At 41.0% G+C, this 24,807-nt stretch overlaps 1 protein-coding gene across 1 annotated transcript in view; it reads right to left on the minus strand.

The window, feature by feature from the left end:
- Positions 1–9,908: 9,908 nt before the first annotated feature.
- Positions 9,909–24,807, minus strand: part of LOC114665123 (bMERB domain-containing protein 1-like) — a 60,270-nt gene continuing 45,371 nt past the window's right edge. Inside the window, exons 3-6 of the mRNA XM_028819524.2 lie at positions 20,254–20,327; positions 17,664–17,778; positions 17,446–17,501; positions 9,909–11,185 (exon numbers count right to left, since the gene is read on the minus strand). Of these exons, the coding sequence (XP_028675357.1) occupies positions 11,067–11,185; positions 17,446–17,501; positions 17,664–17,778; positions 20,254–20,327 (364 nt within the window). The 3' untranslated portion in view covers positions 9,909–11,066. The remainder of the gene's footprint in view (positions 11,186–17,445; positions 17,502–17,663; positions 17,779–20,253; positions 20,328–24,807) is intronic.

A 24,807-nucleotide genomic window follows, 5' to 3' on the forward strand; every position in this document is an offset into this window, starting at 1 on the left:
TAAGGGGCCCAAAGTGTACCAAGAAAATATCCCCCATGCCATTACACATCCAGCACCAGCGTGAACAAGGCTGGATGGATCCATGCTTTCATGTTGTTGACACCAAATTCTGACCTGACCATCCAAATGTCAACAGACACCAGTGTACAGCTCAACATCACAATCGGGACACTTTAGAGATGGTTTGCTCCCCTTGGCCTGATCTGTGCCTCACCACAATCTGATCATGGAGTTGGCAGAGATTTCCTTTGAATTCATGGCTTGGTTTTTGTACAGATGTGCAGTATGAATGTCCATTTGCCACAGGTGGGCTCCAATTAGGTTCTAGAAACATCTCAAGGAAGATTAAAGCAAACAGGACTGACCTGAGCACAACTTGAAGTAAAGGGTCTGAATACGTACAGAAATGAGAGATGTCAATTTTTGATTTTTAACAGATTTGTAAACCTTTCTGAAAACGTGTTTTCACTTTCTCATTATTGGTTATTGGTTTTATATAGATGCACGAAAGGACAAATTTTTCAATTTAAACTTAAATTGACATCACAGTAAAATGTGCAGAAAGTGAAGGGGTCTGAAAACTTCCTGAATCCACAGTAGGTGACTCTGATGCCATTTCCTTCCTTCATTAAGTTTCATTGCCTTTGCATCTGAACTTCTTAGTGCTTTTCTAAAATAATTGGAAGAGAATTTTATCACATTGTGTGTATTGGCTGAGAACATTTGCATTAATGACTAGTAAAATTTCAGTAAGACACGTAATTCATTAATGGTCGAACTGACCTATACCTTGCAATTAAATCCTAATGAGTTTGTTGAATCAAGAAGCTTGTTTCAAGAGAACAGGAGACAGACTCTCAAGATCAGCTAATGAAGCTCTGAAACTCTTAATAAATATGCAATCCCAGCACAGCGTGACCTTAGAAGCAACATTTCAGACAAATTCTTACATAAAAGAAGAACATTTCTCAATATGTGGTTATAATCTAATTAGCACTGAACCATGTGCAATTTTTCTTTTTTCCTTTTAATGGCAGACATACGTCAAGTGTGAGAGAAAATAAAGGTGAGTAAGAGGTGTGGACGGCAGGGGGCGCTTCAGCTCCCCAGACACCCAACACACACCGGCCCGGACACAGGTATAAACGTAGAAAGAATTTTATCGTGGGAAACTCTTCTCTTTAAGTGTTTCCCACATTATATCCACTATACAATACAGTACACTGTTACAATAAAGCACACTTCTTCTTCTCTCTCTCACTTGGTCATAGCCTCCTCCACTCCTCTGCAAGCTTCGTCCCCTTCCCTCCCGACTTTGGCTCCACTCAAGTGTGGCAGGCTCCTTTTATTCCAATCCCCGGGAGTATTATGAAGCTGCAGCTCCGAACCACTTCCGAGTAGGGACTCCCAAATCCTGCAGCTCCCCCAGACGGCCCTCGTGGGACCCAACAGGGCCTTCTCCCCGCACTACAATACCTGGCATGCCTTGTGGACACCCAGGTGAGGATCCAAGCTTCAGTTCACTGGTATCTAGCAGCCTGGGGGAGACAAATCCCTCTGTAAGCTATCTCCTCCTGTCCTTCCATTTTGAGGGCATTATCGCTGGGTAAAGACCCCGGCCATCCCTCACAGAGGTGAAGCCATTATTTAAGGGTAATTTAGTTATTCTTTAAGTAGCATAAAGGTTTAAGTAAGCGTATGAGGAAACCAGATGAAGGGCGTGTGATCAACAAAGAGATAAAATGTTCTAGATGGTGGTTAAAGGATTTGCTGATGTCATGTACACAGCAAGGCTTGACAGTTGTCACGCACACAGAATTTAAATAAAAGATGGGTAACAGCTGCACTTAAGAAATGTTTGAGAAGGACAAGAATGTAGTGGAAGGAGACTTTTATTTTGGGTATGAAAGCTGGCTATGCTTTCTGCTGAGAGCATCTCATGTGTTTTGAAGCAATCAGAGTAAATGTCAGATGATGTGTAATCATTAATTCAGCACTGTAAACTCAATTATCCATAAATATAGGACTGTAACTTTGCTCTGTGAGCATTCTGTGGCATCTCTGCTCGGGGAATCATCCCTTAGTAGACAATGTTAATGGGGTGTTTCCCTCTTCATGAAGATAAATTAAAAGACACAATGAATGAGCTTCCTCCTGCCTGGTTCTTTGGGGTGATTATTTGTATTGATAAGCGGTCCTAGATGAGGAAAAATTTCTTTCTGTAATATACTTTCAATTTATCTTTTCCATACTAGTTGAAAGGCAAAAATTCTATATTATGTAATAAAGACTTGATAAATCCACCACATCCAAGATGGAGACGTCACGATCACGTGATGAAATGCTTTTATTAAGCAGTTAAGGATTTCAGTGACTTTCCTGCCCACAGAAGTACTTCCTAACCATGTAAGTTACATAGCGTGATATCCTGTAATGTGAATGATACAACTATGTTATGCAAAGTATTCTAATCTATTGAAGCTCGGCTCTCACAACTAGTAGTTGGCATTTATCATCATGAACTGAGTTGTTCATACATCGGTGCTCCCTCAGATATGTCGAATAAAGGAGGTCCATTGGAACCATTGCAGGAGCGATCTCAGTCATAGACCGTAGAAAGAGGGGAAGATTAATAACTTCTAGCCTAGTAGTGACAAGTAGGTCATTCAAGCAAAACTGAATTTTCAGAGATTCACTTTGCAAAATTAAATTCACTTTGCCATTAAATTTGTGCCATTAAACCCACGAAGAATGATGCTTATTACACCATAAATAAAAAAACCCTTTCCCTTCTTTATTTTCATGTTATTAGCAACCTTATGGTAGATGCAATACAGGAGCAGGAGGAGCTGGGGCTGATGGGAGGGTGTCTTTGTTTAGATGACAGTTGCAAAAGTGGAATTCCATCTAAGGCCACAGCTACAGCGTTTTCTTCTTTAACAACATCACAGCGTCTCAAGGAATAGTTGGGGAGCCAATCATGCAACCCCATTTTAATTTGTATTCTTAAATAAACAAGTGCACAATGGCACTACATACATGCACAAAAATGGCGTCTTTGACTTCCAGTTACGTCAATTTAAGGCAAAGTGGCTCATCTGATCGCAAGGTCAGTAAATGGGAGCTCCGTTCTCATTGGCTCGGGTCCAAATAAATGACTCCCCCTATAACAATTTATTTCTTGTATAGTCCATAATCACATAAAGAATGTTCTTGTGTCTTTGTTGAAGAATTTATTTTAAAATAACAACACTGTACTAATTCCCTTTATGATATCAAACACTTCCCTTTGCTTAAACTGTGAAGGTTCGCCTCCTTCAATTTCATAGCTCAGAACTCTCAGTCCTGGATTCTGCCTAGTGGCTCCTTTCTGAGTTTTTCTAGTACTTCCATGTCTTTTTGGTATTATAGAAACCAAAACAGTACTTCAGGTGAGGTCTTACCAGCGCCTTTAATAGCTTAAAAGCAACTTCCATTGGCTTGTACTCCTCACATTGCGCTTTATCTATATATGTTACCGGCAATGTATGAAACGTGGGCATTGTATAGAATGCCTAGGCAATATATAGAACTCCTGCCGTTTTTGGGCAAAGTATGAAATATCTATATATTATTTTAATATTATATAGACTTTCATTAGGCATTGTATGTAATTCCTAGGCATTATATAGAATGACAAATGCTATTTAGGCAAAGTATTAAAAGAAAGTCATGAAAAGGCTTTTATTGAAAAGACGTATATGAAAAAGAAAGAAATACAAAATAAAGTATAGGACTTTCTTATTGAGGAAAACGAGAAAATAAAATATGAACCTACTTGTTGCAACAAGGAAGGAAAAAAATTTATTTTAAATTGCACTTAATTGTCTTTCGCACAAAAAAGTAAAACTTGAAAAGAGAGTCATGAAAAAGCCTTCATTAAAAACTACTTGAATGAAAAACGAAAATATCAAATAAATTACAGAACTTTTTTACTGAAAAAAATAAGAGAATAAAATGAACCTACTTGTTGCAACAAGGAAGTCTTGAATGGCATTTTGAATTGCACTTCATTGCTTTTTGCATTAGCGGGAGTATTTTATACTTTACCGGTTTGTCTTTTGGCATTGCATAGAATGCCTAGGAAATGTGTGAAATGTTAATCATTTCATACTTTGACGTCCAATTTTTTGCATTCTATATATTGCCTAGTCATTCTATACAATGCCTGCCTTTCATACATTGCCGGTAACATATACTGTATATAAAATCCCTATGTGCGTCCAGGCGTCCGTGTGTGTGTGTCTTCTGGTGAAGTGCGCATGCGCGGGGCACGGTGCGATGTGCGATATTACTGTCAGAGAAAGTTAGAGGCGTTTTACGGAAATACAAACCAGTAATTAAAGGTACACAATACAGTAACGCATATTACAGCCGCATACAAGCCAGTATTACTGTCAGAGGAGATTAAAGGCATATTACCAACGCGCACGCCTGTATTACCGCCAGAGAAAATTAAAGGTATATTACGGACGTACAAGCCAGCGAATGTACAAGACGGTATCCTTCAATAAGGGCGCGCACAAAAATGCGAGCCTCAGAAGGGCGACCTCAATTGGGCGCAACGAATAAAGGTACGCGTACATAAAGATCTGCACCTTTGTTGCTCTTCACATATTCCAGAGCCATTTGAACTAAATTATCTACGAACGCCTTTATTCGCCGCGCTCAATTGAGGTCGCCCTTTTGAAGCTCGCCTTTTTGTGCGCGCCCTTATTGAATAGAGCCGTACAAGACAGTATTACTGTCACAGAAAATTAAAGACACACAATACACGGCGGCAGCCCACGAAGAACGGTCAGCTCAGCAAGTAAACATCAACAAAAGAAAGGCTGAAAGAAAGAAAAATACGACCAACAAAAAGAATGAGGTCAAAGTCCCTTGCCATTTAATATAGACTGTTCCTACTAATGTTTATGCACTACTGTTCTAGCGTCCGTTATTGTAACGGGCTAAATGACTAGTAAGTTAATATTCCATTAGCCTTCTTGATTGCTTCTGTAGACAATGACGAGTCCACTATGACTCCTCAGTTCTCCTCATATTAATGTTTATCTTATTTATTATTTTCATTTTTCTGTTTGCATGTTGGAGAAGGGAAAGGGCCTTAGTTATGTCTCATGTGCTTTGTGGGTGGTTCCCACAAGGGGCGGAGCCAATTGCTAATCACCACCCACCACCCTATTTGCTGTTGCTTGTGATTTTCTGGATTTTTGAACCTTTGCTTTGTTTTCGACCTCGCCTCTGGATTTTGCATTGGGATTGTGTTTATTGATATTTTTGAACCTGTGCTCCATTTTATGACCACTGCTTTTGGCTATTGTTTTGGGACTTTGTTCTTTGTGGATCACCTTGCCTATTCACGCAACTCAGTGGAGCTCTGTACATTTCAGAGCAGGGGCAGGAGGAAGTTGGGAGCATGCACTGCACCTACCACTGAGGTGGTCTGGGGATCTGATATGGAACTCTCCAGGATGGCTCCCTGTGGAGGTTTTATGGGCACTACCAGCTAGGTGGAGACCCCGGGGATGACCCAGAACTTGTTGGAAGGATTATATCTCCCAGAAGATACCAGATTATGAGTTGGCAAGTGTGGCTGAGGAAAGGGACATATGGGCTTTACTGCTAAGACTGTTGCCTCCATGAGACTTTTAAAAATAATCCTTTTATTTTATAAAGCCCTTTGGGTTTCTAGTTGGGGTTTTTGATGGTGATCTCTCCCTCACTAATGGCCAACTTTTGAAAGTATTTTGTACTTGTGCTTTCAGGACTCAAGAATTTCATGACACATTTGTCCTGTCCAAATCCCACCGTAATGATTCAGCTGTTCTAGATTATCTGCATTTCCTCCTAGTTTAGAAGCATCTACAAATTTGACCAGATTGTTATTATATGTTCTTATCCAGAACATTTATGTATATTAAAATGAGCAGCGGATACAGCACTGATCCCTGAGGGGCACAACTTTTAACATTACTGAATTCTTAAAAAGTTCCTTTCACCTACACAATACATGGTGATTTTGTAACTCCTTTCAGTTTATTTACTAACGTCTCATGTGGTACCTTATCCAAAGCCTTCCTGAAAATCAAGGTGAATAATATAAAGACATTGGCTTATTTACTGTGTCGAAGGCAGATGTTAAGGTTAATCTGAGGTGAAGTGTTCCACTGATTCATGAATCCACTTTCAGCAATTGATTGCTTCTTCCACAAGTTTGACAACACAGCCAAAACTCCCACATCTGAAAAGGACCTGCAGCACAAACAAACCTACGTTCCTTAGCGATCTGACAGCACACTTGAAGAGAAATGAAATGTGAAACTGGAAGGCGACGACAAACATGCCGATGAACTATGCGTCATTTTGACAGTTATAAAATAAACCTGACCTTGTGTGCAGACCAGAAGAAAGGTGACGGCCTCTTCACCTGTCATTTCATAGATGGAAGAGAAATGCAGGGGGCTTGTTAGAAGGTAATAAGATGTCACAGTTCAATTAAAAATTGCATTATCGCTACATAGCTTTTGTATCTAGAGTAAGAGATTTCACATAAACAGGGGAATAAACCCACCACAATTGTGGAAGACAAGAGGAGAGGAAAACTTTCTCATCAGAGCACAACATTTAATACTTGTATTAAAACTTCAGGCAATCGTGTTCAAATGTCTGTCACCAGAAATCTGTCCATTTTTGGCACAAGGCTCCAACTGTCACCTTAAATTGGACTAACTGAATTAAGAAAAAGATTGGATGGATGGATGGATGAATTGTTTATTCCTGAAAGTGTATCTTCCCTTCTATGTATTGCACTATTTTTGGCTTTCAGGAATGACTTGTTTCAGTGACATTCACTGGTCACCTTCATTATCAGTGACTGGTCACCTCGAGGCAATGCAAAATCTTTCATTAGATATTGTGGCACGCGGCTGGGGGTGGTACCCAGCCGGGACGCCCAGAAGGACAGAAGGAGGGCTCATGCCTCCTCCGGACCACGAGGGGGCGACCGCCCTGGATATATTGGTGACCATGGGTACAGGGCTTGGAAGCTCAACCCTGTAGGGGCCCGTGGTCACCGCCAGGGGGCGTCCCCATGCCTGGAGGACTCGGGACCCCAGCACTTCCACCACACCAGGAAGTGCTGGGGGGAAGAAGAAAAGAGGCGCACGGAGTGGTTCCGGAAAGACAGCCGGCACTTCTGCCACACAGGGGCGTGTCAGGGGAAGATTGCCGGGAACCACCTGCAGCACATCCGGGCGACTATAAAAGGGGCCGCCTCACTTCATTCGAGGCTGGAGTCGGGTGGAAGAGGACGAGGTCTGACAATGAGAGATAGAGGAGAGAAGGAGGCGGCCTGAAGGCATTGTGGACTGGCCTGGATTACTGGGGTGATTGGTGTTGTGGCACTGGGTTGTGCATATTTGGACTGTGTACATAGTGTAAATAAACGTGTGTTGGGCCTTTAAAATGAAGTCTATCTGTCTGTGTCCGGGCTATTTCCCACAATATATATAAACAAAAGATCTGTTTATGTATGCGTGTGTTGGAGTGTGTGTGTGTGTGTGTGTGTGTGTATGGGGCAGTCTGCTCTTCTCACCCTCAACCACAGCCACAGGAGTTGATGTGAATTCTACAGAACATGTAGAAGCTTATACAAGTGTGACTTGCACTTAGTGAAATGGAACGTGCAGGCACTTTTAAATATTTTCAGCACGTGCATGCACCTCTCTTCTCATTCAACCCAAGCAGACAACCTCGTCTGTATTGTATGTGCATGGTGTAGGTTCACACAACGGACTACCATACATTTGCCTAAAAAAGGTTCTAGCCTGTCCCTTTCAATTTATACCACAGCCGCATTCAATTACACGTCCATCTCTGACAAGATACTACCTGTCCCTATAGAAAAGCTGCTAGGGTTGTTTTTGTCCCCAAGACCACACGCAGCTAGTCTGCTGTATAATAATATGCTAAGATCTGATTGGTCAGTATGGCTTTGGTGATGTGATCGAAAAAATAAGTGTAGTAATGCTTTTAAAAGGGAGATTTTGAAATTTGGAACTTTTGTGCAAGATATCACAACAATAATTGAACTTTTTAATTAGTGTGGCAAGTTGGAAAAAAATCAATTCACTAGTTTCATGCAGACCAACAGGCAACAACAGTAGGTGCTTTTCTCATTACAGTTATCCCTTGTGAATGCAAAAATCCACAAATATGTTTTGAGACCATGGTTATTATATATTTTATGTTTATTGCACTAAATAAGATGCAAAAACGTTACAAGAAAGAGAAGGTAGAATGATCACCATGAAAGAAAATCACGTTTGAGAGGCTGGCTGCTGAGATAAAGGTGTGTGTCATCCGCCAAGCAAAAAGCATAGTTCAGCAGTTCTTTAGTGAACTGTAACTTTTTACAAAATTTTACTTAGTATAACAAATGTGTGCGGATATTTATGGAAATAAATAACAAAAATGGTTAATGTTATAGATACAAAAGAAATACAACAAAACACTGAAGCACAAAATGATAAAGACTCATAAAAGAGTCCAGTTTCGTACCTAAAGATGATGGTGGTGTAGTCATGCAATGGAATCCCCTGTGAACAGCCCTCTGAAAGTTATTAAAAGTTTTGTCCATGATGTCGATGTATGTAAAGAGTTACAGAAGTTAGGAGCACTCTCAGATGGAAATGTTTTCCAAACCCAGATGAAATCGCACAAAGAAGCACACACAGGAAAACAACATAAACCCAGAGAGAACTGCAATGCAATGGGTGTATCCATCCATCCATTATCCAACCCGCTATATCCTAACTACAGGGTCACGGGGGTCTGCTGGAGCCAATCCCAGCCAACACAGGGCGCAAGGCAGAAAACAAACCCTGGGCAGGGTGCCAGCCCACCGCAGGGTGCGCACACACACACGCACACACCAAGCACACACTAGGGACAATTTAGGATCGCCAATGCACCTAACCTGCATGTCTTTGGACTGTGGGAGGAAACCGGAGTGCCCGGAGGAAACCCACGCAGACACGGGGAAAACATGCAAACTCCACACAGGGAGGACCCAGGAAGCGAACCCGGGTCTCCTAACTGCGAGGCAGCAGTAATTGTAATTTAACTGTGCAACGAAGCATTGAAACAAAAGACACCATCCTCCCAGCTTGTTATGGCTCACTTTTAAAAACAAGTACCCTCTTATTCACTCAGCAGACCTTGTGGCAAACAAGCAAAGCTGTTCAGGGATGCTGGGATTTGCAGTCCATTTAAGTAGCACTGATAGATAGATAGATAGATAGATAGATAGATAGATAGATAGATAGATAGATAGATAGATAGATAGATAGATAGATAGATAGATAGATAGATAGATAGATAGATACTTTATTAATCCCAGGGGGAAATTCACATAACATTGTCTGTGGATTCCACAATCAATCGCAAAATTTGCAAAATAATTTCCATTTAAGTATTGATGACAAAGCTTCAAATAGGTGGTCCTGCAAATCGGAAACCCACAAATCGCAAGGGTCAACATGTATATGCAAACAGACCTAGCAACAGAGCCTTGAATTTTTCAGATATTCTGTGCTCCAGCTCTGTGCCATAATGTTAAGGTGAGACCGTGAATGACTAGTTTAGGCATTATTGTGAGCTTTTTTTTTTAAAGGCTGTGCATTTATGTAGGCACCCCAACACTTGGTTGGTACCCACCTCATTTTGCTGTGATCACTATAATAAAGCAGCAGCCGTCAATAGTCCCATTGCATTCCCTGCCTTCGTTATGTAGCTGGCATGTTCTTCTTGTGTTCACATTGGTTTCCAGCATTGAACCAATCATAAACGATCAATAATAAACTGTAATTTGTAAAATAATTCTTTATTCATTATAATGGTTAGTTTGTCAAACAGTAAATTGTAGGTAACAAAAAAATCCATGTACAACATGATGAAAAATAAAACTGACAATAAAAAAATGCATTACAGTTTACATAAACTTTAACCATATAGAAAATGCTTATTTTTTTAAACAAATACAAGGTTTAATTGTGAATCATGCTTAAAAATTTCATTGCCCCAGCATAATAATTTATGATTCACAGGGCATCATAAAGATGGGGGCTCAAAGATGGAATGATACAATCAGATTACCTTGCATGCACAAATATAACTGTTAGTTAAAACATAACACTGTAATACAGCGACATTCACCAAGAGCACCGTATGACATAATTAAAAATAAATAATTCAATTAACAAATCTATAAAATATATTTTTAAGCTTCTGGTGCTCAGACAACATTCAAAATGCCATATCCACCACGGTCCCCCCCTGTCCTCTGGGCAATTGTGTCTTCCCTGAAAATGAATTTGCCAATGTTGTGAAGATCAGGATGTTTAGCAATGTCCACTATCTTGTCTCCTGCCTTTTGTTTGCAACATTGTGAATAGAGGACGAATTTATGTGAGGAAAACATCTACTGTAGGGGCCCATTCCAGCTATGAGATGACACCCAGTAATAAGGCGTCATCACAGGTGGCGCAGTGGTAGTGCTGCTGCTTTGCAGTAAGGAGACTGTGGAAGATTGTGGGTTCGCTTCCCGGTTCCTCCCTGTGTGGATAGTGCTTTGAGTACTGAGAAAAGCGCTATATAAATGTAATGAATTATTATTATTATTATCTTGCTGTGGTCCAGCAAAGGGGTTATCAGTGAAGACAAAAGACCAGTGATCCTTTCGCTCCTCCCTGACCAAAACCTGTTCTTCAGCTTAGAGTTTGGATTGTTGCCTGTACAGAACAGTGCGCTTGACTTCAGGACCCTGGAGAATTATTTGAAAAGTCCACACATTACGTCACATCTCGGAGAAAATGGGAAAGAGAAAAGAGGAGGCAATACAAGCAATGACACAGATAAGATGCGGCTGCTCTCCAGCCTAGCACTCCTCAGCTTCCAACAAGATTCCCTTAGGACACAGACCCTTTGGGAAGGCCCCTTCTCACGTAGCAGCCCTTGGCCTGGTTTTACATCACAGAGCAGGTGAAGCCGCAGCACTCTTTGAGCAGCCTCAGGCCTGTCTTGGTCACAAAAGGCGTGGAGGTCTGCTGTGCTCTAGAAGTCATTTTCTTATCCTTGATGGGGTCTGGGAAAAAAAAGAGAAGCAAATACACATAAGCTACAAACTAAAAAAACAACAGCTTTCAAAATTGTGTGTGCATGTGCAGAGCTTAGAAGCAGATTGTACTTTGATGGTTCCCAAGAGCACTGTGGCCTTCATAATTGTTCAATGGAAAGAAGTTTGGATCGACCATGACACTTTCTAGAGCTGGCTGTCCAGCCAAACTGAGCAATCATGGGAAAAGGGTCATGGTAAGAGAGGTAACCAAGAACCTGATGGTCACTCTGGCTGAGCTCCACAGAACCCATGTGAAAAGTGGGTGAAACCTTCAGGAGGACAACTATCATGGAAACACTCCCTTGACCTGGGTTTTATGACAAAGTGGCCAGACAGAAGCATCTCCTCAGTACAAGACACACGGAAACCACTTTAGAGCTTGCAGAAAGGCCCCTAAAGGACTCTCGGACTGTGAGGAACAAGATTAGTGTCACGTCTGGAGGAGACTAGGCAATGCTCCTCATCTGTGCAATACCATTTCAAAAGTAAAGTATGGTGGTGGAAGCAGCTATGAGATGTGCAATTTCTCTTAAAATAAACTCTTCAAATATATGCATGGGAAGATGGGTTTCATTAATTCTGGATCATTTCTGTGAAGTTACATTTACATTATAATGTTTATTATTATTTCCTGGTGCTGCAACATTATTTTGTTTTAAATATAGGCACCCTTAGAGGTAGGGTGAGAAGTTTGACATCTGGGGAGAAGCTTGGAGTAGAGCTGCTGACTCTCCGCATCAAGAGCAGCCAGTTGAGGTGGTCTGGGCATCTGATATGGAAGTCTCCAGGATGGCTCCCTGTGGAGGTTTTATGGGCACTACCAGCTAGGTGGAGACCCCGGGGATGACCCAGAACTTGCTGGAAGGATTGTATCTCCCAGAAGATACCAGATTATGAGTTGGCAAGTGTGGCTGAGGAAAGGGACATATGGGCTTTACTGCTAAGACTGTTGTCTCCATGACCTGGATTCAGATAGTTAGTGAAAAAATAAATGAATGAATGAATATAGGCACCACCAGTTTGATTCTCATTACTGGCACACTGCTCCTGGTTGCCAAGGAGTGTGGTTTTAGATGGTGCCATGTCGTATGTCATCAGTGCAACCTCTTAAATACTTGTGCAACGATTCACTTGTGTCTTTGTTTTGGATAACGAATGTTGCGCGAATTTCTTTCGAAGAAGAAGGAGAAGAAGAATTGTTGGTTTCTGATCTTTCAGTTTTCCATCTGACTTTGCTTTCTGATTAGAGATTAGGCTTTGGTGCAGCAGGTGTTATCTTCTCGGTTTCGACTTGTTTCCAGATTTGTCTACATTTCATCTCCTGATCTTTTTGTAGCCATTAGACAGAACAGCAGCATCATGCCATGGGGTTGTTTATCAGCAGCAGGGACTTAGAGGCTAGACAGGGTGGACACAGGCGTGGCTTTGAGTCAACTCTGTGAATGTTTTTGAGTGGCCCAGGCAGAGTCCAACCTTGTTCTCCATCCAGCATGACAGAGCTTGAGAGGATCTGCAGAGAAGACTTGCAGAAAATCCCCAAAGCTTGTCACATCAAACCATGAAAAGTGTCAATGCTGCCAAAGGGGATTTAACTAAGCACCGAGTCAAGGACATCAATACCTAGGTCAATGGAAGATTTCAGTTTTCTTTATTAAAAAAAAACGCAAAAATTTCTAAAACCTTTTTTAGTTTTGTCATTAAGTGTTGCTTGATGAGGGAAAATAATATTTTGAATAATTATAACACAAGGCTGCAACACAACAAAACATGAATAAAGTGAAGGGGTCTGAATACTTTCTGAATCCACTGTGTATATCTTTTCATTTTTTACTCCATTTGCTGCTCTTAAAGAATGCATTAGTGAGCCGGATTAGTGATGTTTAGTATAGAAGGCATCGGAATTACATGAATTTCCCACCCCATCCCTGTAAAGAAGGCACACTGGCTCTGTGTTAGTCCCTACATTGCTGTACTTCAAGGAATACATTGATGCCTGGCAACATGCAAGCATTAAATAATTTGCTACTTCAATTCTCTTTCTTTCTTTCTTTCTTTCTTTATTTTTTACAGTGGGAATGATTCCAGGAATGATCTACGTGATCGCCATCTCACGGCTTAGAAAACCTACGTGGAAGTGAAGGTGGGTTGATTGCCACCATTTCAGCACTGATAGCTGGAGGTGGAATGAGAGAAAAATCTTTTGTTTAAGTGTTACTTAGCAACAAGAGTTGTGGGTCCAATTAAGCACGAAGTTTAGAACATTTGCACGTGGGCTGTGAGAAATGCTTGCTATCGGGCATTAGGCAACATGACGTTTCTGTTTTCTTAATTTAGATAAGAGGGTTATTTAGTTTTCATTAACAATGGACTCTTTTGTAGAGCATATCCTGTCATGCAAATTCCAGCTTAGGCGGTGGCAGGATGGGTCTTCAAAACTTCCTCAAACATGAATGTGTCACCGTGAAGTCGGGACTCATGAATAATTCACACTGAAAGTATTGGGAGAGAGAACAATAATTCTGAAGTTGATTGAGAAGCAAGTATCAAAGTGCAGAACTGCAGACCCATATGTCACCACAGGTGTACACCAACAGGTCCAGACCAGGATGAAACTGATGTTACCTCACGTCTGTAGTACACCCTAACCACACAAACCCCTAATCTTCAATTACCACTAATCTTAACCGTGTATGCTACACAATAACCACACTAACCCCTAAGTTCAACTTCCCTCCCAAATCTTCTGGTCTATACCTGTAGTGTCATCTGCTCTTCTGGCTCTCCAGCTTCATTATCTTCTGTGACTTCTTCAAAGAAGCTGTGGTGATGTATGGCTCTGCAGCTGATGATGTACAGTATCTACTTTATTCTAGTCATAGTCATGTATACTATCCAGTAACCTGAAATGAAGACTGGACTCCTTCAGTTCTGTGTCTGTTTGGAGAATCTTTGGGTACCGCAGGTTTGACTTTGTGTTGCTCACGGAGTCCCGAATGAAGCACATTACCTGCATTGTGAGGAAGCATCAGTTACGGAACTATGGTCATGTAGTATGATTTTCCAGGGTGATCTGACGGACCGGAGTGGCTGGACCAGGCCAAGGGGATGCCCACATAACACCTGGCTGCGTCAGATAGATGGTCATTTCTGAGGGGGTGGGATTGGACCATTTGTCTGTCTAGGGGGTTGCCAACCATGATCGCGAGCTATTTCGTCTTGTGATGGGTGCAGCAACGAGCTGTACCAGTGCAGGCTCCCCCGCCTGACCTGACCTGATAGTATTTTATGATATAAGTGGACCATACTAATCACCAAGTGGGTACTTAAGACTGCTTTTTAATCCAAAACAATAGTTCTCAAAGTGTGGTCCATGGACCACTGGTGGTCTGTGAGCTTACGGCAGGTGGTCATTTGGCAGACTTTGTCATCTTTCCTAAATGGACTTCCTCACTGATAGAGCCAAATAGACCAATTCAATAATAACCAAAGAAGAGTACTCTGTCTTTATTAGGGATGACAACATATTTTAGTTCTGCTCCACACCTGGATACCTAGAGTGGTTACTCCCTTTCATTTGGCACATCCTTAAACTTGATGTCTCTGCTAATATCCAACAAAACTCTGTCAATGTGTGGGACTGTGTGACAGAATGGCCAGACAGAATCTTTTCTTCAGGAAGGGCATAAGGACACCTGCACCTAAAGGATTTTCAGGCTGTGAGAAATAAGATTCTCTGGAACCCAGCCTTCATTTTGGAGCCAGTCCCTAGCTCAGAAAAAACGCTGGGGGACAGTACCAGGAAAGGCACCTCACCATAAAAGAATCACACTGAAACGTCTTTGGCAGAAGTCTAGGCAAACTATATAAAAATGGGAATAGCTAAGGAAGAAGAACTAAGATTCTTTGATGAAAACAAGATTAGCATCATGTCTGGAGGAAACCAGGCACTCCTCCTCTCCTATCTAATGCCAATCCAATGGTGAAACATGGTGGTGGCAGCATCATGCTATGGGGTTGTTTATCAGTGGCAGGGACTGGAAGACCATACAAGGTTAAGGGAAAGCAAAGTACAGAGATTTCCTTAGTAAGAACCTGCTCCAGAGTGTTCTGGACCTCAGTCTGGGCTTAACGTTCACCTTCTAACAGGACAATGACTCTAAGCACAAAGCAAAGACGAGAGAGGATTAGTTTTGAGACAACTTTGTGAACCTCCTTCCAGCCAAAGTCCAGACTTGAACTCAAACGCACATCTCTGGAGAGTCCTTAAAATAACTGTCTATCGATGATCTCCTTCCAACCTGATAGAGCTGGAGAAGATCTGCAATGAAGAATGGCAGAAAACTCCCCAAACTAGGGACGTGAAGCTTGTCGCATCATACTGGCTGCAACTGCTGCCAAAGGGGCTTCAACAAAGTACCGAGTAAAGGGTGTGATTACTTGTGTCAGTGTGATATTTAAGGTTTTTATGTTTAATAAGTCTGCAAAAATTTGTAATGTCCTGTTTTTGTTTTGTCATTCTGGGGTATTGAGTGTTGCTTGATGTGGGAAAGAAGTAAGGTGTTGTACCGTGTTAGTCATTGCCTGAAAAAAGGGGTCTGAGCCCCCTCGAAAGCTTGCATATTGCAATCTTTTTAATTAGCCAACAAAAGGTGTCATTGTGCTTGACTTCTCATTGATGTGGGAAAATTACATTCTAATGATTTTAGCATATCACTGCAACAGAAGAATATATGTAAAAAGTGAAAGGGTTGGAGTACCGTGTTTCCCCAAAAATAAGACCTACTCCGAAAATAAGCCCTAGCATGATTTTCAGGCTGCTCTGTAATATAAGCCCTAGTCAAGATCGTCAGCTGAAAAGCAAAGTGCCTAAGACTGGGTTGATACTTCACGCGATATGACAAGTGTGCCCAAAACATCCATTAAATTTCGAGGACACCTTACCACAATATCTCTGAAAAGGATGAATGTTTTATGATTACATCCATCAATGCAGGGATGCACCCATTCCAGCAGCATCGGGCGTAAGACAGAAACAAAAACTTTGGACGGGGCATCAGCACATCGCAAGGTGAACACAAGCACACACATACACTAACTTCATTTTAGAATCAACAAATCCCCAAACCTTCATGTCTTTGGATGGAAAACAGAGCACACTGTGGAAACCCACCAAGAAAACATGCAAACTCCAGGCAGGGGAACACCAGGGATGTGACTCCCTACAAGACAGCAGCGCTACCGCTCTGCCACAGTGCCACATGTGTAACTATTAACAGTATTCATTATTTAAACAAAGTTAACGATTTTTCTGTAAAATGTAACATATATAACTTTAATGTATTTCATCATGAAAGTGATATCAAGTATAAATCTAAGGATTCTAAATGTGCAGAGAGTTGGAATATTATAAATTTAATGTGTTCTGTGTGGCGATTGCTGCTTTCAGCTCAGGAGGAAGCCCCAGAAGCACATAGTGTTTAACAACTGGGTCAGTTTTAATATGACGTTTACGACAGTCTGCTTTAACGATAAAATAAACTACGAGGTTAAAGTGGACATTTCGAGGTTAAAGCCAAAAGTTCCACTTTAATCACAAACCAGACAATTTCACCATGTCCTTCATTTTTTTCTCTGTAGCTCAAATATGCCGCCATACATTCTGATGCTGTTGTGAAGGTAAATGATGGATAATGTGAGACTTTTAAAATGTATTGTGTCATTACGATTGGGGATATGCGACGCTTGAATATAAAAGCACCACGAATGTATCTGTATGTTGGAATTTTGCTTCACCACATCAAACCATTCATCAAACATTGAAGCAGGCACATCGATCCCGGAGGATCCTAAAAGCGTCTGGAGTAGCAAGAAATTCAGGGTTTGAATGTGGAGAGTTATGACGATATTCCAGAAGAAAATGACATGACTGTATTTGGATAAATGTAGATTGTTGTACATGAATAAATACGGTATAAGACGTCCCCTGAAAATAAGCCCTAGTGCATCTTTTGGAGTAAAAATTAATATAAGACCCGGTCTTATTTTCGGGGAAACACGGTACTTTTGGAATCCACTGTACTCTGTTGAGTTGTCTGAGCTTCTCCTGATTGGTCTCAATGTTAGTATCATAAATGGACCGTGACGTAAAAGGGTCAGAACAGTACTCGGTGGAAGCCATGGTCCACAGCTAGAGAAAAGCCAAAGGAGAGTCACAATGTCCACAGTACCTTTTGATAATTTTGACTGCAAGAAGTCGGCCATTTCCTTGTCTTCTTCTTTTTCCCTGTATTGGACAAAAATTTAATTATCCGTGGTTGCAAACCAAAACACCATGCGATTTTTTTATTCATTACTTTTATACACTTTAAAACCACAGATATTTAGTAATTTGGGCTGGTCTGTTGGTTCCTAGACCCTCCGGCATGTTTTTGATCTCCATGCTCACCTCAGCCTTTCGAACTCGACATCGTCCACCAGGAAGTCTCTGGTTTCCACAAGCTTGTGGATCTGTTGAAGGAGCTCTTCTTCTTTTTGCTTGTCTTCATTCGATTTATCTTTATCTGAAAGCAGAACGTAGGAACTGAGATCCAGCTTCAATCTGATAGCACATTACCAATATATCAATATAAAGCATTAAATGGCCAAGGTCCGGCTTACTTGTCTGAACTTATCATGATTTACAAACCAGAGCGCACATTAAAATCTCAAGATGCCAGTCTGCTTATGATTCCAAGGATTAATAATATAACAGTGGGAGGTTGCGCTTTTAGTTACAGGACCCCTAAACTGTGGAATGGTCTGCCTGCTACTATAAGAGATGCCCCTTCAGTCTCAGCTTTTAAATCCCGGCTGAAGACTCACTATTTCAGTTTAGCACACCCTGACTAGAGCTGCTGATTCACTGTACAGACTGCATCTCTGTTGTTAGTCATTAGCACTTAAACATAAGGAACATGATAGTTAGAATTTGTTACTAACCCTCACCTATTCTGTTTCTCTTCTCGGTACTCGAATATGGCACTTGGTGCCACGGCCCACCTGTCAAGTTGTATTGTATTGCATATTGTATTGCATATCAAATAAGGGACCCCTTCCTTGTTTTATTGGGAGTCAATATTTATTTTATGGACCACCTTTATTGCACGGGGCACTGAAAGACACTTTAGAAAGTAAATATTGTAAGATAAAATATGAATGCAATGTAGGCTGTGCACATGGGGAGCCATCAGATCATAGCATCACATCAGAGACCAAAGCACCACATTGAATGCCCTTAGAGGAGCGGTTATCAAACTGTGGGGCGTGAAGTAACAAAAAAGGGGGCGCGAATGTTGCCATATGTGGCGTAATTTCGCTATTCGTAGGGAAATGTTAAACTTGTAGCGGTGTATCTGCAGCAAAAAATAAAGGAATAAATTTTATTAGGGTTTCAAAAAACGTTAGGGGGGCGTGATTAAAACTGTTATGAAAACTCGGGTCGCAAATGCTTAAAGGTTGAGAAACGCTGCCTTAGAGGAAGACTTCATAAGAAATGAAGGAAAATTGGCATGAGGAGGGCAAAACCGAAAGCTAAAAGGCAGATTAGAAATGGAAGTGAGAAAGGAGACACAAATCAAACATGGTGACCGATAAAGCTTTATGGACAGGCCTGAGGAGATCATTTTTAAAAAAATGAAGGAGCCACAAATGTACATAAGCCCTCCTTGAAAATTACATAACTGAGCCTCGGAGTAATGTGTAGGCTGAGTCCAGAGACCCTCTGTGCCCACCAGGTTTAGACAGGGTAACACTGATAGTTAGAAATAGAAATTTATTGCATTTTACTTTTAACCGAGTTTTGAAGATTCAGTGACTCTGTAGATTTACAGTATTGCACAAAAGCGCTAATATATTCATTTTAGACAGTTATTTTCTGGACTATAGTGTGTTGTGTCATGGTAGAGTCTCTTCTCTCTATTACTCTTTATTACATAGACCTGAACTCCCATACTGTTAGGACGCCATCAGAATTGGCTGTTACTGTAGTTGAATACTTCAACCTTCCTTTTACATGTGTAACCCATTATTCTGCCCTGAGGGGAAGAGAAAATGAGAATGACTGCAAGACCTAAAGAGAATGAATCAAAGGGAACAAGGGTCTGAACCGGGGGAACAACCTAAGCACCAATTACCAAAGCCACAAACTGTAAGACAAGGTCAAAAAGGATTGCAAAGTGTTCAAAATTCAGGAAAATCAAACATGAAAATAAAGCACAAAGAAGGGTTTTGCAATGCAAGTAGTCGGATAAGAAAGGAGAGATCAGCTAATATCACCAGGAAATGCTTGGCTGTAAAAACATAGCAATGACAAACAAAAGTGGTAGCAAGCAGAACTGACAGGAGCCAGCCAGCCATTCTCCAACCTGCTATATTCTAACACAGGGTCACAGGGGTCTGCTGGAGCCAATCTCAGCCAGCACAGGGCAGGAACAAATCCTGGGCATGGCGCCAGCCCACCGCAAGGCACACACACTAGGGACAATTTCGGATCGCCAATGCACCTAACCTGCATGTCTTTGGACTGTGAGAGGAAACCCACGCAGACACGGGGAGAACATGCAAACTTCTCGCTGGGAGGACCCAGGAAGCGAACCCAGGTCGCCTTACTGCGAGGCAGCAGTGCTACGACTGTGCCACCATGCCACCCTGAAAGGAGCTCGCACTTAAAATCACCAAGTATGAAAAGGGGCTGAGCAAATCAAGTCTCACAGAGCCAGATGGCATACGATGGGTCCGGAAAGCCCAACCCTTCATACGTTCTGTGCCCTTTACTGTGATGTAGATTTCATTTGAAATGGATAAATCTGACATTTCTGCTCTTCAATCTGCACTCAGTAACCCAAAATGACAAAGTGAAAACATTTCAGAAAGCTTCACCGGTTCAACAACAACAGACAACTGACATCTCTCTGTTTTATTACTGTCCTTGAATGTGATGTGGTGGAATGGACTCCATACTGGACCACACCAGTGGCGGTGCCATCACTGTTCCTCACCTGGTATTGAGACAAGCTTCTGGAGTTCTTTCTTCAGTCGGGTGATTTCTTTACAAAGCTGAATGTCATCCATCCTGGAAGCAGAGAGAGGAACAGAAAAGGAGGAAGAGGAGGAGGAGGAGGAGGAGAAAGTGAAAAGAACTAAGAGAAAGACAGAAAGGAGGTCATCAGACAAGGGTCTTCTAAACACAAAAAAGGCTGAAGGGAAGCTAATGGTACCCACATCATGACCTATAATATTAAAACGTAATTATTTTTTTTTTTACATTTGTATTTAAAAAGATAATGCATTTTGAAATCCCAACCATCCTTTCCAATGGTCCCAGTTGCACCTCATAGTGTCAATCATTCTCAATGTGCTTTCATCTGAGGGCAGGCTGCGGAGTGGAAAAGTGGGAAGCGCTACTATCTCAATGCACGCTGACCCAGGTTCAGCTTCCACTGGGGGAACTGTTGGGGGTGAATGGCAACTCAAATATATGGGGTGAGGTGGTAAGGTGATCACATCATGGGATACTTTGGTCAGGGGGGCACTTTCATACCAGAGATCAAAAATCAAAAACAACCCCTTACTCATGATCACTGGCCTTAAAGTAGTCTAAAATGACACCTTACATGTTTATGTTTGACGTCTGACATTTTTAACCTTCTGGGAGTGTCTCTTTGAGGGACAAGACCCCCACTAAAAACATCAAATATTAGAAATAATATATTCATGATCAGCAACCTCAGCAAAAAACAACACTTCACATATTTAGAATACCAATCCCCATTAAGTTTTATGAAAAGGAGTAACTTTGACCCCTTGTATCCCAATGGGGGCTGAACCCCTTGGGGGGCAGTTGAATGTGGCATGCACAACTTCAGGTCCTTCTGTTGGTTTAATGTTTGTCACAAAGGTGTACTTTTGTGCACAAAGTACAGTCCAAAAATGGACTAAAATATTTTTCAGGACTAGAGAGCCAAAAGATTGACATTTTGCATATCTAGACATTAAGATACGTTGAACGGTATTTCACATGTGGGGTTTTCTCGTACCAGTGAGTTAGAATTGATATCAACTGAAGGGGCATTCGGGCAATCCAGGGTTAATTCTTTCCTTGTGGCCATCACTGCCTATAGATGGATAGATATGAAAAGCACTATAAGATAGATAGATAGATAGATAGATAGATAGATAGATAGATAGATAGATAGATAGATAGATAGATAGATAGATAGATAGATAGATAGATAGATAGATAGATAGATTTAGCATAGTTGGCAGGATTACACAGATAGATAGATAGATAGATAGATAGATAGATAGATAGATAGATAGATAGATAGATAGATAGATAGATAGAGCGTAGTTGGCAGGATTACACAGATAGATAGATAGATAGATAGATAGATAGATAGATAGATAGATAGATAGATAGATAGATAGATAGATAGATAGATAGATATAGCGTAGTTGGCAGGATTACACAGATAGATAGATAGATAGATAGATAGATAGATAGATAGATAGATAGATAGATAGATAGATAGATAGATAGATAGATAGATAGATAGATAGATAGATAGATAGATAGATTTTGCATAGTTGGCAGGATTACACAGATAGATAGATAGATAGATAGATAGATAGATAGATAGATAGATAGATAGATAGATAGATAGATAGATAGATAGATAGATAGATAGATAGATAGATAGATATAGCGTAGTTGGCAGGATTACACAGATAGATAGATAGATAGATAGATAGATAGATAGATAGATAGATAGATAGATAGATAGATAGATAGATAGATAGATAGATATAGCGTAGTTGGCAGGATTACACAGATAGATAGATAGATAGATAGATAGATAGATAGATAGATAGATAGATAGATAGATAGATAGATAGATATAGCGTAGTTGGCAGGATTACACAGATAGATAGATAGATAGATAGATAGATAGATAGATAGATAGATAGATAGATAGATAGATAGATAGATAGATAGATAGATAGATAGATAGATAGATAGATAGATAGATTTAGCGTAGTTGGCAGGATTACACAGATAGATAGATAGATAGATAGATAGATAGATAGATAGATAGATAGATAGATAGATAGATAGATAGATAGATAGATAGATAGATAGATAGATAGATAGATAGATAGATAGAGTGTGACATTTGGCTTTTTAACGTAAATACACACACACACACAGACGCACACAGTGAGGTTTGAAAACTCACCAGAATGACTAAAAAGGATGAAAAATGTAAAAATAAAGAATAAAAAAAAAAGAACACTTCACTTCTGTCTTGTTGATATATAGGAGCTCCAGTTCCATTTCTTGTCCCATGGGAATGGAGAACTGGAGACACTGGGATCTGAATCCACCAACTAATTGTACTTATTTTTGGCACTGTCTGCAGAATATGCCTGTTTGATCCCCTGCAAAATGGTAGAATTCTCAGTGCACACAGCATACCACATCTCCCTCTTCTTTTCTCAATAATTAAGACTTTACATACAAAATGATCTAACAAGAGGACGCACGCTCTCCCCTTAGGCAGCCACAGCGAGAGCCCGACTGTGCAGCCAGAATGAATCACTCTCTCCAACATCGGCCAGCATGCCATCCAACAAAAGCAAATTGAAAGAAGCTGTCATCAGGTGTCAGCTTTGTTTCTGTTTCAAAATCTCAAAGGTAGTTTAGTTTAATTAACTTAACGAATATTATCAAAGCTGGCTTTGCTTTGTTTAAATGCACTTCCAGCAGCCTAATCAGCAGGCAGTGGTTAACTGCTGAAAAGGTTAACTGGATTCCAATCTGAATAAATGAGATGACCATATTATTTAACAAACAAACATCGATGTAAAGTAGGACAAACACTTAACTTTGTAGTGAACTGCCTACAGTGTAACACGATGAATGCAAGTTGAATTTGTTCTGATATCCTTTGTGCAGATTTAACCCTTGTGTGGGTCTTTCTGTGTGAGATGGCAGTCTTAGGAAGTTTGTCTGCAAGAGGCCACAATAGCTATTAATAATGATATAGAGTCTGAGACACAGGCTTTACAGGAAAGCACTCAAGAGAGGGAGCATCAGTGAAGAGACAGTCACAGGCACAAAAGGCACTGAAGGCACTGAAAGTGAACCTAGGGCAAGAGATACGATATTTAAAAGATATTTGCAATTACCTGCCTTTGACAGGTATTGTGGTTAGTTATTGAAGAATCTGGCTGTGCTGCCTATCTAAGATGGGTTGAATTCTAAGTAATCAACGCAGACCTCAGTGGCAAAGTTTGCAGTGCACCATACAATGCATATATGTCTCTGCTATATGTCATTTGGTATGTGATTTATAAAAACAGGGTTGATGTTTGTGATTTGCCATCTGTTGGAATGACAAAGGCAATACTTACTTCTCTGTTAAATGCCTTTGGTATGGGATTTGTAAAAGCATGGCTAATGTTTGTGATGTGCCATCTGTTGGAATGACAAATGTAATGCATACGTCTCTGTTAAATGCCATTTGGTGTGGGATTTGTAAAAGGTAGTTCTGACGGCCGGTGAGGATGAAACACCCTCGAGGCAGCTATCAGTCCTAGAGTCTACATGTTCCACATCATCTCATTGATTGTTATTATCTTGATCACCGTCATTATCACCACATATTCATCTTGCAACAAATCTGCTTATTTTCAAAGCATCAGCAAATTTATACCTTTTTTGCTATAACAACTACAGACTCTATTTAGAATAATATTTTCTGAGATTTGCCATCAAAACAAATTCACTAGATGGTAGCACTTTAGAAGGTAACTGAGGTGGGGCAGCAGAGCTGCATCTGTAATGGCTGTATACTAAGGTATGAGTTCTCTCATATGTCACGTCTTGATAGACTCAGTGATGTTCAAGTTAACTCATTCTCACACTCAAAGTGTAAAAGTAGATTAGGGTTACATATATATATATATATATATTGTGACAGGCATCCAGGGACCTTACTCCACCGGGATGCCGCGAGAAGGGAAGGAATGGGTGAAGGGCAATATCTTCCCTGGAACGTAAGAGGGCAGCCACCCTGGATTGTATGGGGACCATGGACCTAGGCAGCCCAACCCTTTTGAGCGATGTGGCCACGAGGACACCTGGGCAGCTCCGGAACTGGGGTATGCAGCACATCCAGAAGTGCTGCCAGAAGAGGAGCTGCACGGCTTAACGAGCCCATGTGGGATGGAATGCAGCCACACCAGGAAGTGCAGCCTAATTTAGGTCAATTATAACCTGGAGCGCTTCTGGGTGGGCTATAAGAGAAGCCAACACCTACCACTCAAGGAGCCGGAGTTGGGAGGCAGAGGACGGAGCGTGAGGGTGAAGAGTCGAGGCGGAAGAAGAATAAAAAGAAGAAGCGAGACTTTGTTGGTGAATTGTGCACTGTTTGCTGTGTCATCAGGTGTTGGGTAATAAAGTCTGTGTGTTTTTGGACTTGTGACCTCCGCGTCTGTCTGTGCCTGGGTACGAGGTTCACTATATATATATATATATATATATATATATA

This window comes from Erpetoichthys calabaricus, chromosome 14 (assembly GCF_900747795.2).
Source record: "Erpetoichthys calabaricus chromosome 14, fErpCal1.3, whole genome shotgun sequence".
Lineage (NCBI taxonomy): Eukaryota > Metazoa > Chordata > Cladistia > Polypteriformes > Polypteridae > Erpetoichthys > Erpetoichthys calabaricus.